Genomic DNA, 22794 nt, shown 5'->3' with positions numbered 1-22794 from the left:
GTTTAAAACGTTTTTATTGAGACAAAACAAACCATGGGGGAGGGGGACAGGAGGCAGGATACGTGGAATACAGTCAAAGAAGAAGGGATGCATCTCCAGAGGGTTGGCAATAGGTGAAGCGTTGGCTCAGAGGGAAGAACACAGTAAATGAACGCTAGAATTACAAGCTGTGGAATCCCACGCGCGTATCCGACACCCAAAAGCAGAGCAATAAAACCCCCCCCAATCAACCCCTCAACAGAACACAGTCCCCCCCCTCCCATCCCCCATCCTCCCAGTACAAAAACAACAACACTCCCCCCTCCCCCCGTCCTATGGTCCCGCAGCAAAGTAGCCCTAACCAGGAAGCCCCGCACAGCCCCCCCCCCCCCCGCCGGGGGTCCCCATCTCACATGTAAGCTAGTCCGCCGGGGTCACCGGCGGCCGCAGCCTGAGAAGCCTAAGATACCTCGGGCAGGTGAGCTCCCGGAATTCAGTGGACAGCAGCGCTAGAAAGGGTTGCCATAGCTCCTCAAATTGGTCTATCTCCCCCGCAACCGTAAGCGACAGCTTCTCCATCCCCAGCACATGCCAGAGTCTGTGCAACCAACCGGTGATGGAGGGGGCGGTGGATGTGCGCCAGTGGATCAGAATGTTCTGAACCGCAGACCCCAGCGCTATCGCAATCTGCCTACCCCTGCGGGACTTCAGTGGGTACATTAGGTCATTGGGGAGGCCCAGCAGGACATACGCCGGGAGGCGCGGCAGCTCTATGCCAAAGTGCTCATCCACCTCGTCCAGAACTTCCTTCCAGTAGGCGGTCAGCACTGGGCAATCCCATAGGATGTGTGTAAGGGTACCTTCCTGCCCGCAGCTCCGCCAGCACCCCTTGTCAGTGTGTCTATGCATTTCATACAGTCTCTCCGGGGTATAGTACCAGTATGTGGACACTTTAGTGAAGGTTTCCGTAAGGCCCGTGTGGTATGCAGAGTGCCGCGCCCGATACGCAATTTTGTCCCATTCCTTGTGGCTGAGTGTCCTACCCAATTCCCTGTGCCAACGCTCCCTCCCCGGATTGTAGTAGTGAAACGGCGGGGGTTGTAGGTGTTTGTACAGATCAGTGATCAGTTTAGCGTCGGAGGTCCGAGTAGCCAACCACCGCTCATACGGTGTAATTGGACGGGCAGCGGCGGCACGCACCTGAGGCTGGAGGGCCCAATGCCGAACTTGCATGTAGCGCAATCTGTCCAGCTCCGTCAGGCCGAACTCCTGGCGGAGTTGCTGAAAAGGAACCACTCCTTCCGGGCCATAGATCTGGAAGAGTGCCCTGCAGCCCGCCTGCACCCAGTGGGAGAAAACCCCCGGCTCCATCCCAGGGGAGAAGTCCGGGTTGCCCGCAATGGGCGTGAGCGGCGAAGGGAAGGTGGTAAGGCCCCGGGCCTCACAGACCGCGTCCCACACACGCAGGGGGACCCGCGTAACAAAGGAAGCGTAAAGATTAGCGGGGCGGTGCGCGCGGCGCAGGAATGGAACCTCTTGTAAGGTGCGGCCCGCCACTGCCTGGTCTTGGAAGAGCCAATGTTTGTCGGACTCCCACCTGCTCCACTCCACCAGATAGCGGAGCTGTGCCGCCTGAAAGTACTTACGGAGGTCCGGAATGCCGAGACCCCCCGCTTCCGGAGCAAGCGTGGAGAGGACCCTCTTCATGCGTGGCCTGCGGCCCTGCCAGACAAAGCGGGAGATGTCAGCCTGCATTTGTCGTATCCAGCCCACCGGGGGTTGGAGTGGAAGGGCCCGGAAAAGATATAGTATCTGGGGCAGCACCGTCATTTTGACCGCCGCGATTCGCCCCAGCCAGGACAGCAGGCCCTTGTTCCAGCGGCCAAGCTCGTCCTTGATCTTCCTGCTGAGGGAGGCATAATTGGCCGTAACCATCTCCGACAGTGTAGGCGCCAGCAGAATCCCCAGATACGGCACCGTGGACGAGGACCACTGCATGGGGAAGAGCCGTTGAAGATCCCTCCTGGTTTCCGCAGCCAGGGACACGTCCAGTGCCATCGACTTGCTCATATTCATTTTGAAGCCGGCCACCCCCGCGAAGGCGTCCAACTCTCGGAGGCAAGTAGGCAGCGACCTCCTAGGGTCGTCCAAAGTCAGCAGGACATCGTCCGCATAGAGACTGACGGTGTGGACGTACTGGCCCATCCGGACCCCGACAGCATCCGGATTGTCACGAATCCTCTGAGCAAACGGCTCCATGTAGAGGGCAAACAGGAGCGGCGAGAGAGGGCAGCCCTGCCGCGTGCCGCGCTCGATGGCAAAGCTACCAGAGCTACACCCGTTTACCCGCACCGACGCTGAAGGATGCTTATAGCAATTAAATACCATGGTGCGGAACTTATCGCCGATTCCCAGTTTCTTAAGGACCCGCTCAAGATACGGCCAGTGAACTCTGTCGAAGGCCTTCTCTGCATCAACGGACAACAACATCCGCTCCCCCGAGATCCTTGAGGCCTTCTCCAGAACATGTGTCACCCTCTTGGTGTTGTCAACCGTCTGTCTACCGGGCACAAAACCAGCCTGGTCCGCCTCCACCAGGTCGGGGAGGTGTGGACCCAGCCTGGCTGCGAGAATCCCCGTGTACAACTTGAGGTCGACATTTAGGAGAGAGATGGGCCGGTATGAGCCGCAAAGGGCCCGGTCCTTCCCAGGCTTCGGGATTACCGCGACCGTTGCCCTCAGGAGATCCGGAGGGATGGCTCCCGGTGCGGAGAAAGAGTTAAACAGCCGCGTAAGGACAGGGGCCACGGCCGTGCAAAAAGTCTTGTAGAATAGCGACGTGAACCCGTCCGGGCCCGGGGCCTTGCCATGTTTCAGCCGCGCAATAGCTGAAATCACTTCCTCCACATGGATGTCCCGCTCCAGGTGGTCAGCCTGAGCCGGGTCCAGTACCGGGAGGGTCACCGACTCCAAATAGCTATCGGTCTCCCGTGGCGGGGAGGGCTCCTCAGCATACAGCGCCTCGTAGAAGCCGCGGAAAGACTCCGCTACTTCCGCGTCCCCGGAGACAACCCCCCCGTCCGCGCCCACCAATTCTTTCACGACGCTGCGCTGTTGCGCGACCCGGAGCCGGTGTGCTAGGAGCTTGCCACATCTGTCCCCCCCAGTGTAGTAGGCATGTTTCAAACGTAAGGCGGCGTACTCCGCCCTATCAAGATCCAGAGCCGAGAGGAGCTTCCTCGCTGCCTTCAACTGCCTCCAGACCCTCGGCGCTCCCGTACGGCGGTGGACCTGCTCAAGCTCCCGAACTTGAGCCGTCAACTCATCCCTCTTCAGTTGTCGCTCCTTATTCTCGGCTGCAGAGATAGAGATGAATTCCCCCCGTAGGACGGCCTTCAATGCCGCCCACTGTGTCGCCTGCGAGGTGTCAGTGTTGCTATTGTGAGTGAGATAGTCCTGTATGACCTCCCCGATGCGTTGCACCACCGATTTTTTGTGTAGAAGTGTGTCCCGGAGGCGCCACACCCCCCGAGAGGGGGAGGCCGCCGGCCACTGGAAAACGCCGATAACTGGAGAGTGGTCAGACAGGGTCAGGACCCCGATGTCCGCCGCCGTGGCAGCGGCACGCATCGGTCCACTCACCAGGAGGTAGTCCAGCCGTGAGTAAGTGCGGTGTGCGTGCGAGAAGAAAGAGTAGTCCCTATCCGTGGGGTGCAGGGAGCGCCAGAGATCATGCAAGTCCATGTCCGCAATTCGGGCCTTCCCAGCCTGGGACAGTTCCCCCGTCTGCGGGAAGCGCTGCGCCGATCTGTCCATCCCAGAGTCAAAGACAATGTTGAGGTCTCCGCCCAAGATAACGTGTCGGTCCGGGGAAGCAGTGACATCCACCAGCGCGGAGTCTAGGAAGCGCTCCTGGTGCTCGTTTGGGCTATAAACGGAGCCAACCGTAAATGCTATGCCTCCCAGGCTCATGCGATACGCAAGGAGCCTCCCCTTCTGTTCAGCACACTTATGCAACACCTCCCCCCGAAAGGAGCTCGCTAGGAGAATGGCTACCCCTGCCGTCTTGTTCGCTGCCGAGGAAAAGAACTGGGTGGGGAACTTAGCAGAGCGCATCCTGTGGCAGTCTCGGGGCAATAAGTGTGTCTCCTGCAAAAGGCAAATGTCCGCCTGCGTCCCCTCCAGCAACGACAGGATCGCCCTGCGCTTCACCGGGTTATTCAGACCCTGAACATTAAGGGTCACTACCTTTAGGCCCGGCATTCCTCGCAGGGATCGGGAGCGCCATGCAATGGGTAGGGAATCAGCGGGTGGGGCGCGCGGGGCCACAGTGCGGGACAAGCCAAGACAAAGCGGGCAAAGACAACATCGGACGGGACCTTCCCAACCCCAAAACAACCCCCTCCCCCACCCAAAACACAACCTTGGCAACTAGCCATCCCCAAACTCAAACACCCCATAGTCTCAGTCAAGCCCCAAAACGGGCAAGTCCGTAGAAAATAGCAAAGTGGACGTCCAGCCACTCACCTCCGCCCGCTCCCCCCCAACCCCCCCGCCCCGTGCCAAGCATGTTAAGAAGCTAAAGACATCTCCCCCCGGAGTGTATGTTAGGCCGTCAAGGCCACGCTAGAGGAGCCGATCGAGTCCCCGGCCGCCGCCCTCAGGGCGTCTGCCATGTCCGCCCTAATGGTAGGGGAGTCCGGGCGCCCTGCACTGGTCGCTGAGCGCCGCCTCGATGACCTCCGCCGATTCCGTCCCTCCGAGGACCTCCACGACGGCGTAGCTCCCTCTTCCTCCGCTGCCGTGAGCCCCAGGACACCACAAATGTCTTGCAAGGAGCGTAGCTGATGCAATACCCCGTTCCACCGAAAAATCAAGCGGAAGGGGTGACCCCAAGAGTACGGCGTCTCATGCTCGCGCAAAAAGTCAGTGGCAATCCTAAAGGACCTGCGTTTCTGGAGAGTGATGGCAGAGAGGTCCTGGTACAGCGCCACCGGCCGATCCCGAAAGGTCAGGGGCTGTTTCCTGCGGGCTTCAGCCATGATACGCTCCTTTAGTGGAAAGTCGGGCAGGAAGGCCAGAATGTCCGGTGGGGGTGCCGATGGCTGGCGCTGGCGGCCAACCCTATGCGCCCTGTCGATGCTGATGGGAAAGTCCGCGGCCTCCCCCAGGATTTCTCGGAACAGGGCCCGCAGATAGCCCCCCAGATCGGACCCCTCATCCGCAGTCGGCACGCCACGCACTCGGATGTTGTTCCTCCGAGATCTGTTCTCGAGGTCCTCAGAGTGGGCCTGGAGCTCCACACACTGTTCCCGGAGGCGAAGAACGTCCTGCTGGAGGTGGACTATCTCCTCCGCTCGCTGTTGGCCCTCCGTCTCCACCGCCTCCACACGCTCACCTAGGCCCTCCACCTCTCTGCGCACTTCTCGGACCTCGCTGGCCACCTCCCGCTTCAGTGTCTGGAAGTCCTCCCTGAGGGAGCTAAACAGTTCCTCCATGAAGGCCCTCGTGACGGGTGGCTCCCCTCCAGTCACATCCGCCGGAGCCCGGGAGGGCCCCGGCGAGGGCTGTGTCCTGTCCCGCAAGTGCTGGGCCCTGCCAAGCATGTCCGGCAGAGTACGGTCCCCTTTCTTCGGGCCTCCTTTCCCAGCCATCGTCAGCTCCGCAGTCGGGCCCCGATCCAGGCGCCCCAGAGATGCTCAGCCGCCGGCAAGCACTCGGGCCGGGGGATCCCCCACAAGTGAGGTCGCTGCGTCACAGGTGACAAAATGGCGGCCGAGCCCGGTCACCGTCAGCCGCAAGAGCTAGCGTGAGACAACCAAGGGGGCCGCAGCGAGGGGGTCCCAACAGCTCATCCCTCCGGTAGTCAAGACAGCAATATCGGGAGGTCGTGTGCAGCCAGCATCCAGGGCTCAGCGGAGGTCGCCACCACTGCTCCTTCGGGGACAAAATGGCGGCCGGGCGGAGCAAGCCACACCGACTAGGCCCGGCGACACCCCCGGGGCCTCCGAGGTGCCCCGCCGTGAAATAAGTTCCACCACCGGCCCCCGTTAGTCACGCACAGGGGGCCAGATGATCCGGCCCCAACAAGGAGTCCGCCGTACCTCGGCTAGGGGTCAGGGCCTCCGCAGTGCCAGGTGTCGCCGTCACCAGTCCGAGTGCCGGGGCACCCGTCCCAAGCCCTCCACACCGTCGGGCCCCTTCCCGCCAGGCTCCTTCAGTCACCGTCGAGCGGCGGGCCAGATCCCCTCCAGACCGCAGCTTCCAGCACCAGGCCCAACCGAGGCGCCCGGACAGCTCTCCAATACGCTCCGCCCCTCGGGCTCACCGCCGTCATCCCCTGATCTCAGACGAACCCTTGGGGGGGTTCCCCCGGGGCGATCCGGACCAAAACAGCACCGATGTGTGCCCCTGATGTTCCGCCACGCTCCTCTCCCGCGCTGAGCCTCAGCGGGGGGAGAAAAGCATAACAAAAAGGCTTTAGCTTGGCCGGGCCGGAGGAGCTACGGGAGGAAGCGTCCGCTCACCCCGCCATCTTGGCCACCAAAAAAAATAGTGACTTTTAAAGCACAGTGAGACATAAATACTGGCAATGTTTCAGGAAATATGTGTCAAGTGGTTTCCTGGAACACCTCCTGCATAAAATTGACAAAAACTCATTCAACATTTTAAAGGTTTCAGAAGGCACTATGCTGTTGGCATTGTTGACCACCCCTACAATGTTTTAATATTCAGGAAGGAGTAGGTAACCAGGAATGTATTTACTAAAACATTTCACTATAGCACTCTTACTTTTTAAATCCACTAATATCCCTGTGAACCAGACAAAGTCCTGACAGAGCGAATGTGAGAGAGGGTAATGAGATCTGAGTTTGAGTGTGAGTGAGTGAGTGAGTGAGTGAGCGAGAGAGAGAGAGAGAGAGAGAGAGAGAGAGAGAGAGAGAGAGAGAGAGAGAGAGAGAGAGAGAGAGAGAGAGAGAGAGAGAAATACACAGACTTCTATGCTGAACTGGTTGAGTGCTCATGACGAGCTCAGCTCGTCATGAGTCACAGTGGAGCTGTGCTCATGATGAGCTGAGCTTGTCATTACGGCCGCAGCCCGCCCACGCGTGATTAATTCACCGCCTGTGCGGGAGAATTAATCAGTGGGCGGGGTCGTGACGAGCTCAGCTCATCATGAGCACAGGTCCACTGTGAGTCATGACGAGCTGAGCTCGTCACGAGTACAGCGGCGCTGCAGCCCCCCCCCGCACTGCGGGGGAATTACCCCCACAGGGAAGGGGTTAAAACAGTCTAACATAATCCCTTTGGGCACGCTGCCAATGAGAAGACACTATATACCCTGAATTACTTCCCCTTTACATTAAATGTGCGCTTTATAATAATCATTAAAAAAACCAAAATGTTTTGTAAACACTGGAAAAACATCGTTTTGCTTATCTTGGGGGCTACATAGCTGAATAAACATTGATAAGCACTGATTTCAAAAGGTTTAAAAAACACTGAGAAAACACCACTGAAATCCACAAATACCCCACAGAAAACAGGAGAGCCTAGGAACGTTTCCTTAGTGTCCTACATACATACATTAGTGTAACAGTTCAAGTCTATGGAGAGGCGTGCCAACACTGAAGCTCTTCTTTCATCTTGTACTCAGACATTCACCTGTTTTTGGTACTGATACTTGCATCTGTTTCAGGTGCTAGGGGACAAATAACAATGTGGGCAAGCAGTCACAAATTGCTCCAGAGATTCGACATTTAAATAAAGGCTGAATGAAGTATTGAAAAGAACATAATGTCAACTGCATTTGAAATGTGTTTATTCAATTTATGATTTTGTAAAGGTCGCAACTGTTATGAGGGCTTCTTGGTGCTTATTGAAAGACTAGACAATCTTGTGAGCAAAGCAAATAATTCACCTACATTAATTGGGCAACAGACAGGTCTTCAGCTGTTTGTTAGAAATAATACAATGTGATTGCTTGTCTAGTGCAAATGGAATTGAATATTCACCTAGCGCCTCAAAGCTACACTCTCCAGTATGAGATTTATAGACAGGCCTGGATTGGTGGAAACCAAATCAGTCCTGGGAAAAATGTTCAAACTATCAGCACCCTGCAGGAGGCCACAAATAGAATGGGCCAAGAGGGCATGGTTGACTCATGGCAGCCAATTCTACGCTAAAGCCAGCCTCCAAGCCAGCAGTTGTCCAGTAAAAATCCGGAACAGCCAGTCCGGTCGTGTTTATGGAACTTACATATCTTTAAGAGTTCCTCATTAAAAGATTGGGCAACATGAGGGGGACTGTAGCCCCCAAAGAGGGCAAGTATAAAATCTGGCCAAGTTGCATTAAGATCATTGGGCCAGGTGTACGACCCGCCAAATAGCGAGTCGCAAATTGCGTCACATTTGCGACTCGCAATTTGCGACTCGCAAATTGGAATGCACAACAGTGTCTCAGACATTGTTTGCGATTCCTAATGGGGTTGTAAATTGCATGCCTCATTAATATTAATGAGGCAGGCGCAATTTGCGACCCTTTTAGGAACGGCTAGCATTCACAGGGATGGTGGCCTGCTGGGATCAGCAGACCACCATGTCTGTGACTGCTGTTTTAATAAAGCAGTTTTTTTTAATGCAGCCCGTTTTCCTTAAAGGAAAATGAGATGCATTTAAAAAAGAAAAAATAAACTTTTGTTTCAATTTTTTAAGGGCCGGCACTGGTCCCTGGGACCACTGCCTCTTCTTAAAAAATAATTTCCCACATACTCACAAAGGGGAAGGGGTCCCCTGTGGACCCCTTACCCTTTGCGAGTGGTTTACCACCTACTTAATGTGGTAAACTTCTAGTGTTTTGGGGCCACAAATACAGCTGCAAAGCATTAGTACATAGCATGTTGATTAGCTATTAGGAAGGGACGCCCCTTCCTAATAGTGAGAGTAGAAAATGCTATTTTGCGAGTCAGTGACTCACAAAATAGCATTTGTACATGCTATTACCCTTTTCTGCGGCCGCAAATGGGAGGATCTCCCGTTTGCGACTGCAAAACAGGGTCGTACATCTGACCCTTTGTGTGGTAAAGAAAGGGACTTCAACTTCACTCTCTGTCCTTCTAGTAGTAATTAAAGCTGACCAAGGATTAGCCAAATGTTTAATTGCCAACAATGTGCTCAATTGAGTTGCTCCAGTTTGAAGACTAGGGGGAGAACTTACTAATATTTGGCACAATGCAACAAGACAATTGTACAGCATCAAATGGAGAGGGCAGAAATATGCCATATCTACTAAGATGTGGCGCATTCCTGCTCTCCCTCTGTGATATCGTAAGATGTGGCCAAGCGCCAATACAGGTACCCTTACAGCATGGTGCAAGCGTGCCTGCATTACACTTTCTATGTATGCTGTAAAATGCAGCACATGTAGAAGGAGAAAAAATTAGGAGAAATAAAAATACTTCTGCTTGTTACGCTTCCACTGGGATGGCGTACCATTCCGAAGCATTCCCAGGTTTACTAGTGTTAGTAAATCTGGGAATGCACCAAAAACCATTGGTGGATGTGTAGGAACACCGATGGGTGATGTTGGGAATATCTCATTTATGACATTGCGTAGTCTACGGTATAGTAATATGGCCAGATGTATAGTTGGTCATTTGCCTTTACAGGTTTATAAGATAATGTATTTTCTTGTCTTCATATATGTCTCTCATTTTGAACATTTGTCTGTGGTGCTGTTGTTTAATAGCTTTGGCTTCCATTGTTAGTGCATAGCTGTTTTTTCTTTTTTAATTTCGTTTCTGGGTCTCTGCACCTTTTTCATTACTACTGTTTACAGAGTGAATGGGCTGGCCAAACTTCTCTCTATCTCATAGTGTGAGCATGTCTAATACTGTGATAGCAGAAGTGCGCATTTTGTGCCTGTACGAAAGTACCTCTTTTGACATGGTTAGCTCCCACTTTTTATCTGATGTAAATCCGAAATGTAAGTGCACTGGGTTCCTGCTTATCTGGTTCCCACTGCCGGATCTCTTTCCCAAAAACTGTACCACAATTGGCACAACTTCAGTTACCCCTGTAAGTCCCTAATAACTGCTACCCCTGGTTCCTAGGCATGCTTCCTGAAGAGGGTCGTCTGGGGCCACAGCATTGGATGTGCCAGACCAAGGACCCCTCACCAAGGTTATGTGCTTTGCCATTGCAGGCTGCATGTGTTGGTGCAGAGAAATCCTAAGAGTCGACATGGCACACATCCCTCTGTGCCATGCCTCCCATTCACTGCATAGGATATAGGTAAGTCACTTCTACTGCAGGCCTTTAGCTCTAAGGCAGGGTGCACTATATCCTATGTGTGGGCATACGAGCATGTGCAAATATGCCGCTACAATGTCCAGTCCATTCTGAGATGTTGTAAGTGTACAGGAAGCCATAAAGATTAGATTGACTGGATACTTGTCAACATGAGTTTCCTAGCTCCACGATTGCTTCACTGATTTCTAAGATGTTTGATAGCAGAAATCTTTTCTTAATAAATCCTCTTTGATGCCAGTGTTGAATTTATTAATAAATTGACACAGGAGGCCCTTTCAAGGGTTCCCTGAAACCCTACCAAGCACTGGTATGGTTCCCGAGTTGCTTTTGCCACCCTGCCACTACCAAACATATTACTGACCACATGGGGTGAGAGGCAGCACTCTTAGAGGACAGAGACAAAGCCTGCTCAGAGGTGCTTCACACCTCCTCCAGGACAGGATGACCTTCCAGGGTGGGAAGCTTCAAAGGCGGCAATGCTGCTTTTTGAAATCCAACCCAATAACCTCCAGATAGCGGGAGAGGCCAGGACTCCTTTCCTGCTCCACTTTTGGTTGGAGGAAAGACAGGAAAATTAGTTAAATTAGGAGGAGGGGAGTGTCATCATTTCGCCTACACCACCCCTAGGGCCGGCCTGGCGATGTGAACCCCTCTCCTGAAATTCCACCATATTAAGATAGTGAGAAAACCTTCTAACAGGAAGTGGTCACTAGAGAGTATAGACACCATAAAGGTAAGTAGCCCACTGGCTTCTACCTGTCTACCCTTGTAATGCCCATAAATTTAGTATTTAGGTAGCACCCTGAGACCTGAACATCAGATTCGGCAGACAAGAGCATACCAGGACAAAGAAGACCCGCTGGTCGAGAACTGAAGCCCTGCTGTTGAAGAAAAAGGTGCCAACCCCTGTCTGCTGCTCCCAGGACTCAACAGTCACTGCTGCGGTGTCATTCTGACACCACAAAACCTGGAGCACCTCCAGCTTTTAAGAAATCACCATGAAGCATCCTTGGAGTGAGAGCATCAATCCCCTGCACACTGCAGGCACCCATCCCGTGAAGTCTGATTTGTTGACGTGCTGCCCCTCGAGCACCTTGACACAGCACCAAAACGAGAAAAGGTACAATAGCTCTGGAGGATCAAATCTGTCTCCCCACCGAGGTTGAAGACACCAGGACCTACCGGAGCCAGGGCATACCAATACCTGACGTACCGGACCCCAACGGCAAACAACGAGAAGTCCAGGAAACATCCTATACTGTCTCCAATCTGTGACACCTCTATCTTGTTTCCATTTAGCCTAACTCAATTACATCCATTGCTGAAACTCAACTAGAGAGGACCTGGTGATGGAAGATGCTGCAGTACAGGAAGCTCCAAGCTACAGAACAATCTGGCATGACATCACGTTTTACACAGTTTTTATAGGATGCCACATTTTATAATTAACTGCTAAAAGGTTGAAGTTAAATTATATTCCTGGTTAATGGGCTAGTTCTCATTCACCTGACTAGTGCATGAATTCCACTGCAGATTATTTACATATTTGTCGAGCACTCTTGCAGGTAAAGTGAAATAATTAGATAGGGGATTGAGTCTTCTTATCCCAGGGATGCCTAGATTCCGTGTGCTCATGGTATTACCACCCACCGTTGCTTTGTTAATGTGACCTATTAATTAATTAGAGTATTTTAGTAATAGATAATATAGTCATAAGATAGTAGCTCATCTGTATTTAATGTCACCTAGATGTAAACTTCTATTACTGATTTATGAAGCTATAATTATAGTTGTAATGACGTGAAATGTATTTTGATTCTAATTTATTATTTATGTAATGGTGCCCTGGGCTAGCAAATAAACTTGAAACATGTGAAACATATGTCCTTCCTGAGTCGTGTCCATCCTTGGTCCTCCCTATCAGTTCTAGACCACTCACTGGGCCCAATGCACATAGAGCCTCTGCACTCGTTGTAGGGGCTCCGCAGTTGTGGTGGGATCTCTGCATTCACAGCGAGATCTTGGCAATGAGAAACTTCAGTCCAGAGATCATGCCACAAGTGCGGAGATCCTGCCATGAGTGCAGAGATCCTGACACGAGTGCAGAGATGCCGCTACAACTTTGGAGCCTCCACCATGAGTGCTGAGGCTCTTTGTTAATCTGTGAAGCCTCCGTCATGAGTGCTGACTCTCTTTGTGAATGGCTCTTTGTGAATCTGTAAAGCCTCCACCACGAGTGCCGAGGCTCTTTGTGAATCTGTGAAGCCTCTCCCACGAGTGCGAGGCTCTTTGTGAATCTGTGAAGCCTCCGCCATGAGTGCCGAGGCTCTTTGTGAATGGCTCTTTGTGAATCTGTGAAGCCTTCGCCACAAGTGTGAGGCTCTTTGTGAATCTGTGAAGCCTCCACCATGAGTGCAGAGGCGCTTTGTGAATAACTCTTTGTGAATCTGTAAAGCCTCCACCACGAATGCGAGGTTCTTTGTGAATCTGTGAAGCCTCCGCCATGAGTGCTGCGGCTCTTTGTGAATCTATGAAGACTCCGCCACGAGTGCCCAGGCTCTTTGTGAATCTGTGAAGCCTCTTCCACAATTCCAGAGGCTCTTTGTGAATCTGTGAAGCCTCCACCGTGAGTGTCGAGGCTCTTTGTGAGTCTGTGAAGCCTCCACCACGAGTGCCGAGGCTCTTTGTGAATCTGTGAAGCCTCCACCGTGAGTGCCGAGGCTCTTTGTGAATCAGGTCCTCAGTGTTCCGCCTCTCTCTGGGACAGAGTACACAAAAAAATCAGAACTTTAGGGCCAGTGGAGAACCCTCGCATGGACCTGCACCCCATCTGTTTTCTGTGTGCACTATGCCTTTCTCACACGGGAGCGGAATCTTTCCCAACCTTGCCAGGAGTAAATCTACAACAGTTTCTTGGGTCAGAATGCCAGGTGTTCCTGCCCTGGAGAATCCCACCCCTTGCCCTTTGGAGTAGATTTACTCAGATGAAAATCTTTGTGGGAGTAAAGGTTTGTACATGAGGGTGTTAACCTTCTTTTTTGCAAGTTCGACAAAACATCAAAGTAGGTCAGTCATGAATAATCTACGATAAAAGATACAATTCACTAAAACTGGGGAGGGCACTAGTAACATATGTATGGGAACAAGAAACCACAAGAACACTGGAGTGTTTTCCATCAATCAATCAATCAATCAGTGACACTTGTAAAGCGCGCTACATACCCGTAGGGTCTCAAGGCGCTGGGGGGGGGGAGGGGGGGGGTGCCGCTACTGCTCGAACAGCCAGGTCTTCAGCTTCTTCCTGAAGGAGAGGTGGTCTTGGGTCAGGCGCAGGTCGGTAGGGAGGGAGTTCCAGGTTTTGGCGGCCAGGTAGGAGAAGGACCTTCCTCCTGTAGTCGCTCTTCGGATGCGGGGGACGGCGGCGAGGGCGTGGTTGGCTGATCGGAGGTGGCGTTTGGGAGCGTGGAAGTTGACTCGGCTGTTGAGGTAGCTCGGGCCTTGGTCGTGTAGGGCTTTGTGTGCGTGGGTGAGGAGGCGGAAGGTGATTCTCTTGTTGACGGGGAGCCAGTGAAGGTCTCTCAGATGTCCGGAGATGTGGCTGGTTCGTGGGATGTCGAGGATGAGTCTGGCTGAGGCGTTCTGGATCCGCTGGAGTCTCTTCTGGAGCTTGGCGGTGGTACCGGCGTAGAGGGCGTTGCCGTAGTCCAGTCGGCTGGTGACGAGGGCCTGGGTGACGGTCTTCCTGGTCTCGGTGGGGATCCACCAGAAGATCTTCCGTAGCATGCGTAGGATGTTGAAGCACGCCGAGGAGACGTTGTTGACTTGCCTGGTCATGGAGAGGGAGGAGTCCAGGAGGAAGCCCAGGTTGCGTGCATGGTCTGTCGGTTTGGGTGCGGTGCCCAGGGCGGGAGGCCACCAGGAGTCGTCCCAGGCGGAGGGTGAGGAGCCCAGGATGAGGACCTCCGTCTTGTCCGAGTTCAGTTTCAGGCGGCTGGTCGTCATCCACTCGGCTACCTCTTTCATCCCTTCGTGCAGGTTGGATCTGGCGGCGGCGGGGTCGTTGGTCAGGGAGAGGATCAGTTGGGTGTCGTCGGCGTAGGAGATTATGCTGAGGTTGTGTTTGCGTACGATGGCCGCGAGGGGGCTCATGTAGACGTTGAAGAGGGTGGGGCTCAGAGATGATCCTTGAGGGACGCCGCAGGTGACTTCGGAGGCCTCTGACTTGTACGGTGGTAGGCGGACTCTCTGTGTTCTTCCGTCGAGGAAGGAGATGATCCAGTCCAGCGCCTTGTCCTGGATTCCGATGTTGCTGAGGCGCCGTACTAGGGTGCGGTGGCAGACCGTGTCGAATGCCGCAGAGAGGTCTAGGAGGATGAGGGCCGCTGTTTCTCCATTGTCCATCAGGGCTCGGATGTCATCGGTGGCGGCGATGAGGGCGGTCTCGGTGCTGTGATTGGCTCGGAAGCCGGACTGTGAGGGGTCGAGGGATCCGTTTGTCTCGAGGAAGGCGGCCATCTGCTTGTTGACGGTCTTCTCGATGACTTTGGCTGGAAACGGGAGGAGCGAGATGGGGCGGTAATTCTTGAGGTCGGTGGGGTCCGCTGTAGGTTTCTTTAGTAGGGCGCTGAGTTCGGCGTGCTTCCAGCTCTCAGGGAAGATGGTGGTGTCGAAGGAAGTGTTGATGATGTCTCGCAGGTGGGGTGCGATGACAGCGTCGGCCTTGTTGAAGACGTGGTGAGGGCAGGGGTCGGTCGGTGATCCGGAGTGGATGGAGTTCATCGTGCGGATGGTGTCTTCGGTGCTGATCGGGGTCCAGGCGTGGAGGGTGGTGGTGGGGGGTGGTTGTTCGGTCATGGTGTGCGTTGGTTGGTTGTTGAAGCTGTTATGTATGTCCGCGATCTTGTTGTGGAAGTATGAAGCGAGGGAGTTGCAGAGGTCTTGCGATGGGGTGATGTCGTTGTTTCCTGCGCTGGGGTTGGAAAGCTCTTTCACGATGTTGAAGAGTTCCTTGCAGTTGTGTGCGTTGTTGTCCAACCGGTCTTTGAATGCTGTTTTCTTGGCGGCGCGGATCAGCTGGTGGTGTTTCCGGGTGGCAAGTTTGAAGGAGGTCCTGTTGTCTGGTGTCGGTTCCCTTCTCCAGACTTTCTCGAGGGCTCGGCAGTTCTTCTTGGAGCTCTTGAGTTCGTCGGTGAACCATGGGGCCTTCTTGCTGCCGGGTCTGCTAGGCGGGGTCCTCAGTGGGGCGAGTTCATCCGCGCAGTTGCTGATCCACTTCGTGAGGTTGTCGGCGGCTTGGCTGGGGTTCGCTGAGCTGGCAGGAGGGTGCTGGTTCAGGGAGGTGGCGAGCTGGTCTGCTGTGATCTTGTTCCAGCTTCTGCGGGCTGCCTGTTGCTGGTGTTGGTGGGTCGTCGTTCTCTTGAAGGTGAAGTGGACGCAGCTGTGGTCCGTCCATTGAAGCTCTGTGGCGTGGCTGAAGTCTATGTCTGTGCTGGATGAGAAGACTGCGTCGAGTGTGTGTCCGGCGAGGTGGGTGGGGGTGGACACCAGTTGCTTGAGTCCCAGGTTGGCGAGGTTGTCGACATTGCTTTGAGAAGTTGCTCCAGTGCATGATCTTCCCTGTTTGTGTCCTCAGGCCTTCTTGGGATGGTGGCTCACATGATGTACACACAGGTCTTCCAGGCCACGGTCAGCCTTGGGCCCGAAGACTGGAGGCCGCACTCCTGGGACTACGGATGGGCTTTCTAGTAAGTATTGTTCTCTAATGTTCTGTGCGTAAACCTTCTGACAAGGTAACCATAAGGTAAAAGTGTCAGCAAAATTACTAATACATATAAAATTACTCTTGGCAAAAAATTATATAAACCCTCTTAAGAAGGCATAACTAAGATTGTCAGTGAATATCTTCTTGGGTTTAACTGAGGGGGTAACCAAGACCAAAGCCCTTTTTGTTAAGGTAATTGTTGAGCTATCATGTAACAAAACACCAGTCTACAGCCTTCAGCACAGTGTAATAACAACCCACCCTTAAATCCTATTGTCTTTTACAAATACATTTCACAGTAGGTGAGCTGGACCTGCTACCTTTGTCGTAATTCTTCCTAATAAACATATCAGACCAGCAGCATCTGAAGTGACATGATCTACTGAAACAATCAAGCCGATACCCTTTAAACTGCCTTGTCGCCATAAGTAACAAAGGTCTCCCGCATTGCATGGTACCTGGCGCCCTCAGGCATAAATTTACTCATACATACAACATTACAGTTGTCTAGCCAATATACAGTCCCTCTGAAAAACGGTTTACCAAGGATTATCACATTGCAAATCTTCAGCTCCAGGTGTTTGAGGGGGGAAGGGACATGACAAACTCCAAAACCTAGCATAAAAAGGTAATCTGTGTGATTCCATGTAACAAAATATCTGTCTACAGCCTTTAACATAGTATATTGACAATCCACCCTTTATGGCCTATTAGGTTTAACAAATATGTGTTCAAGTAAATCAGCCAGGCTGACACCCTTTTCGTAACTATTCATAATAAACATTTCAGACCCATGACATTGGATGTATATGTTCTCAAAAAACCAATCATGCCTGCATCCTTTATTGTTGGCTTGTCACAGTAACCGTCTCAGGTTTACTAGATTCTGCATTAGCTTTCCTACAATGTAGCCTCAGTCTTACAGTCAGGAAATTATAAATGTACACACAATTTCAGTTGGCAAAACGGTGGTCAACCCTCATAAGAGAGTTGGGGGAGAGGAGTTGGCCTAACGGCTAGGGCAGTCGACCTCGAATCTAGGGAACCGGGTTTGAGTCTCGGCAATGACGCTGAACATCCTGTGATTCTGGGCAAATCACTTAATCTCCCCTTGCCTAACAAAAATGAATGTGTCTTCATGTAACGCAACTGGTGCTATGTAAAGCGCTCTGATACCCGATACTGGGTCACGTTCGCGCTATATAAAACTCCGTAAAAAAAAACAATGATTATCAAAGTGCAAACAAATCTGCTACCTGCAGACAGGGAAACCAACATCAAAACCCTTGCCTGTTATAGTAAGCTGTGAGGAACCAAGTAACTCAACCTATCTACAGGCATTAACACGGTGTAATAACAATTCACTCTTGAAACCCTATTGGCTTTAGCATATAATATTCACAATAAATAACTGAGGCTTACTTAGTTTCTCATATATTTTCATAATAAAAAGATTAGACCTTTGATCTTTGACATAACCTTTTCAATAAACCAATCAGACCTACAGCTTTTATCACTTGTTTGTCACCATCACCAACACAGGCATACTGCATCCCGCACAAGCTTTCTCACAAGGCATCTGTCACTATAAAGTCATAAAATTACAAATATGTACAAAATGAAAGTTGGCAGAACAATATTCAATGCATCCTGAAATGGAATGACAACGATTCTCAGAGCGCACATCTTCTCCCAAGAAGTTTGCCTCAAGGGATAACTAACATCTAAACCCTTCACTACTATGGTAATCTGTGAGAATCCCTCTAGCAAAATTCCTGTCCGCACGCTTCATCTCAGTGTAGTGACTATCCACCCTTGAAGGCCTATTGCCTTAAACATATGCTTTGCACAATAAATCAATCAGTTCTACTGCCTTTGATATTCATTTTCATAATACACATATCAGACCCATAACCCTTATCAGTGACTTGTTACCTTAACCAACTCAGACATGCTGTGTTGAGCATAAACTCCCTCACAACGCCAATAGTGTGATACATGCACTCCTTTTCAGTGTAATCACACAGCTTCTGTCCAATGAAAATCCGCACTCAAGTGAATCAGTGATTGAGTTCAGGCTAAGCCCCTCTCACAGTAAGGCTTCTTCTAGCTCTCTCTTGATCACATAAGGTCTAGAGACAGCTGCGCTGTCAAGCCAGACATAAAAATAAATAAACCTCCCTAAAAAACTGTTCCACCTAAGAAAAATGTCTGCGACAAGATATTGATCATAATAAAGGCCACTCTAAATGCTTCTGATTGACTGATGGAATCATGGTGAACATGTCTCATAATGGTTGACATTGTGTCACCTTCATAGAAACTCAAGAGAGATCCTGGCGCAGATCCTCTGTCTCTCTGTCAGCAGTTATTTGGCTGTCCTGGGTTGGAGATGACCTGAGCTATCCTCTCCTGAAGGAAGTAGCTAGTCAGACCTGCAGGTTCAGCATCAGCTCTGATGATGTGAAGCGGAACGGGGCGGCCTCAGTCAGGACTTGAATCGCTGGAGTTGCAGCAGCATGCCTACTTGGCGGCTGCTCTTCCTTGGAAGTTGCATCCTCCAAGCCAGTTTGAGATGGGGGTCATCCTTACTACCTGTAACCTCTGATCAGGTTTCAGACAGGTGTAAATCTTTGGGACTTATGGTCATCCAGCTGATAACAGTGCTTCCGCTTCAGCAGAGACAATAGATTTCCCACCAGGTAGACCAACTTGGGGCAGCAACAGCACCAGTTGTTTGGGTTTGCTGTAGGGCTTCCGGATAGCACGCTGTTGCCTTTGGGCTTGATTCTGTGCAGTAAATCACCACTGGAATCACAATGGGAGACTCCCACAATATGGGTCAGCTCCAGCTTTGTTCCTGATGTCAACCAGCTGTATGTGGGTGTTCCTCACACTGGGAACAAAGCTGGCCTTCTGTTTCTGGATGGTTTCTCATCCTGCTGGGCCAGGCACTCTTCTTCCTTCTCTGAGCAGGCTTCTAGTCACGTGGAAGACCCTCAGTTTGTTCAGGAAGTTGCACAGACTGACGTTCCCTTACCTCTGGGAGACTGCCAACTATCCCACTCAGCCCTGGTTACATACCAGCTCTCTGTTTATTCTGTGGACCAACTTATTTCTTGCTCACGAGGAACGTGGGGTGGAACAAAGGTGGGTGCTTTGGGTCCCGCGTTTATGCTCATTTTCTAGACAGGGGGTGGAGATCCATTATCTAAGAGTTTGGAAACACTTAGGAGCGGTTCTGCTGCAAATGTCATTTTCTGGTTGTAGTGCCAATATTGCTTTCTTGTACGGTGAAGGACTGTACGGTGAGGATGGTTCCAAGCAGGAATATCCAAAACAAGGGCACAATGAAGTGGGAGAAATATCTGCGCCTGATAGTCACCAATCTTCCTGAACAGTAGTCAGCAAAAGATAAAAGGACAGACCCTGCCTAATAACTTCCTTTTCTTTAAAAACAGGAACTACTTATCCATTCCTCACCCCTACAATCCATCATATGTCAGTGCTCAGGAAGAATTATTCATCAGCCCATTGCTACAGGACCTCATTGAATGTTTAATGGTAGCCCTGTCTCCATCCTCTCTCACTTCAGTGTCTGGGTTGCCACCCTCTAGGCACATGAATGCGGTGAATGCACTTTAATTGTCTGTATAGAACCTTAATGTCCACATTAGGTAGAGTGTCTTTAATGATCATTATAACCTTTGGTGGGCTACAGCACTGAATTACTACATAGGAGTGTTGAGAGCGGCATTGAAGACAGTGGAGTGACAGAGGGACACTAATGACAGGTAGGGGCCTTCTGCTCCTAACTTCAAAGGCATGCCTTTCTGTTTCCCTGTGTTTAATTTAGATTAATCTACCCTCAGTGGGATGAATGTTCTACTAGTATTGCAATCCTACTTCGAGCAACAATAGTTGGAAAAGCCCCTCTCACTCATTATCGGCCCTCCCCTGCGGCCTTCGCCTATAACCTGCGAGAGAGCCCTTGTCATGGTTCTAACTTAATTTAGGTAGATCTGTGCCTTTCCGGCATCTGAATAAATCTGTTGAAGTGTAACCCCTTTTACAAACTGCTTGTCCCCACTGGCTCCTCTCCTCTAATGGCCTTTGTAGAGGATTGCATTGTGCCTGCTTCTTATCTCAATATGCAAGCATCTGGAGTCTGTGGGCAAGATGAATTTGCTATTTCCACTAACCCGATCTGCTGAATACGTTTATGTAAACCGGAGTGTGCCCTTAATTTGCAAAAAGCAGTCTTCCACCACTACATCACCTCTTGCCTGTAGGAGACTGATGCCAGAGGCAGGAGTTCACTGAATCTCTATAGCAATGACTCATGAAGAAAGGTGGAAGTAAATGTGAATAATCTCTCTACTGTGGCCTGTGGCTGTGTGTTTGTGACTGAGCAGATACATGTGGTGCCAGGTTGCCTTCAGCATTGGAGCCTGAGGATATGAAAGGAAAAGCCCACCCCTGGAACCTTGAGGCCTCTCTGTAGAGTCAACTGCATCCCCATAAGATCAAAGGGTCATGTGAACCCACAGGGCAGGCATTGAATATGTGGCAAGGTCTTACCTGAAGTGAAGCAGTGGAGGTGTTTGCTGTCATCTACAACTGGACTGCAAACTAGTCTATAAAAGAAGAGCATGTGAGACTTTAGAAACTGTCTCTTGAAATGTCTACCTCAGTTTCAGTATTTTCACTCTGATATGTGGGATGTATTCTGCAGGACACACAAGTGAACACCAATGTGGTTCAGAGGGGAACAGCTGTTAGTAAAATACAACTGTAACACCGTCCATATAAGAATGCTATGAATGAAGACAGCAATAAGGAAAAGGTGTGACTACAATATGCCAATGTGATCGGGTCATATGTTCCAAAATGCAATATATGCCAAGGAGTTGTGATCTGGATACGCGTGTGTGATAGAGTAACATGTACGCACAAGTCATATATATTGACTTGTACAAACAAATGTCGGGTCTAATGCTTGCATAGAGTTCTGCATATATATTGTTATTGCAAATATTGTCATTACTCATGTTGCCTACACTTATTCTTTCCAGCACTGCCTGGGCATCCTTTACCTGCTGCATGGCTTCCGCCGTCACCACCCTCAACACATATACCAAGACTGTGCTGGAGTTCAAACGCAACCAAAAGATCTATGACCAGACAGCTTCTGATCCAGAGGGCTTCCCAGAGTCCACTGAGATGGGATTCTTTCGGGATCAGCCCATCCGCTCTGTGTCAGATAGTGTTGATTTCTATTCAGAGTTACAAAGGAAGGTTCTACTCCGGGACCACACTGTGAACCGCACCATGGACCGCACTGTGAACCGCACCATGGACCGTACCATGGACCGCACTGTGAACCGCACCATGGACCGCAGCATGGACCGTAGCATGGACCGTAGCATGGACCGCAGCATGGACCGCAGCATGGACCGCACCATGGACCGCAGCATGGACCGCACCATGGACCGCACCATGGACCGCGCCCGGAACCTGCAGGATGCAGATGAGTCACTTGCGGATGAACGGTGTTAATCCCTCATGAAAACACATCATGATGTCCAGACCTCTCTATGGCACCTTATGGCATTGTGGACCTGAAGAAGGAGCCCCAGGATTTGAAGGGTTACCAATAAACTATGCTTTCTGGGCACTGTAGGTGCAATGCCAATCCCAGGTGCAGACTGTCCTACAAGTTCCCAAAAGGTGTGGTCCCTGCTTTCTTGAGGGTCTGCGATGACATACCCAGGACCAGTGACCATGCCATTTCTTCATCTGGATCCTAGGACAGGAGAATCTTATTAAATATAAGACTGTCCAGTGGACTGCAGCTTGAAGAAGACTGAGAGTCTCTGGACTTGGTGATAAGGCCATACCCATCTCCCATTGGATGTGTAGTATTAACATGTTTACTTATGAAATAATGTGGGACCCTTTTCTAAGAAGCATTGACAAAGCCAATGAGTCTGATTTTTCTAAAGTGCACACCCACACCAACAAGTCTGCAGGCCCAAAGATTGACTGAGAGCAACAGATCTCAGACACCCATGCACACCTGCAAACAAATACTGAAACTTCACTGTGCTCAACCAATAGTCATATATTACCTATTGCAGCACGGTGCATAGGGCGATATTCATCAGTGGAACACATAATGGGCTGTACGGCAGAGAAGCAGAGTGGTGGCTTCCATGAGGAAGAGTACCTGGGATGCACCTCCTGGAAGCCGTGTTTGATGTGTTTTATGGGTGCACTGGCTGATACACCTTTTGGTCTGAGTGGGTGTTGTGCATCGTGGTAGCACTGGGGGCTTTCAATGAGGTAGCACTGAGTATTGTGCATCAGAGGAGCACTGTGCAATGTTGAATAAGGGGCACAGAGCTAGGTGTACAGAATGGAGCACAGGGAGTGCACAGTAAATGCCAAACCTGGATATGTAACATTTAAGCAAAGGGTGATGACAGAGAGGTCTCTAGTTGTCCCTCGTGAAGCACTAATGCAGTACTGTTTTTTTCTTTGCATTTTAGGGGTTGAAGTATTTTCCTATTCTAAATGCACAGCTGCATATTTCTATAATAACTGCATAGCCACGGATACCAAGTACGAAAAATCAATGAGAAAATATAGCATAAGCCGATTATCTCTTTTAGTTTGGAAGAACATTAGGGTATTTTCAGCCCTCCTGATGCATGTAATTGATGTGTTTACAAGGGTTTGAAG

The 22794-nt window shown here is 51.0% G+C and overlaps 1 protein-coding gene across 1 annotated transcript in view; it reads left to right on the top strand.

Moving 5' to 3' along the window:
* The window catches only part of LOC146859269 (germ cell-specific gene 1-like protein), a 162711-nt gene extending 140828 nt beyond the window's left edge, over window positions 1-21883 (top strand). The window contains exons 6-7 of the mRNA XM_085649954.1: window positions 15922-16033; window positions 21126-21883. Of these exons, the coding sequence (XP_085506080.1) occupies window positions 15922-16033; window positions 21126-21609 (596 nt within the window). The 3' untranslated portion in view covers window positions 21610-21883. The remainder of the gene's footprint in view (window positions 1-15921; window positions 16034-21125) is intronic.
* Window positions 21884-22794: the final 911 nt, after the last annotated feature.

This window comes from Triturus cristatus, chromosome 3_2 (assembly GCF_964204655.1).
Source record: "Triturus cristatus chromosome 3_2, aTriCri1.1, whole genome shotgun sequence".
Classification (NCBI taxonomy): domain Eukaryota; kingdom Metazoa; phylum Chordata; class Amphibia; order Caudata; family Salamandridae; genus Triturus; species Triturus cristatus.
Note: the sequence above shows the minus strand (reverse complement) of the source record. Positions and strands in the feature narration are given on the sequence as shown.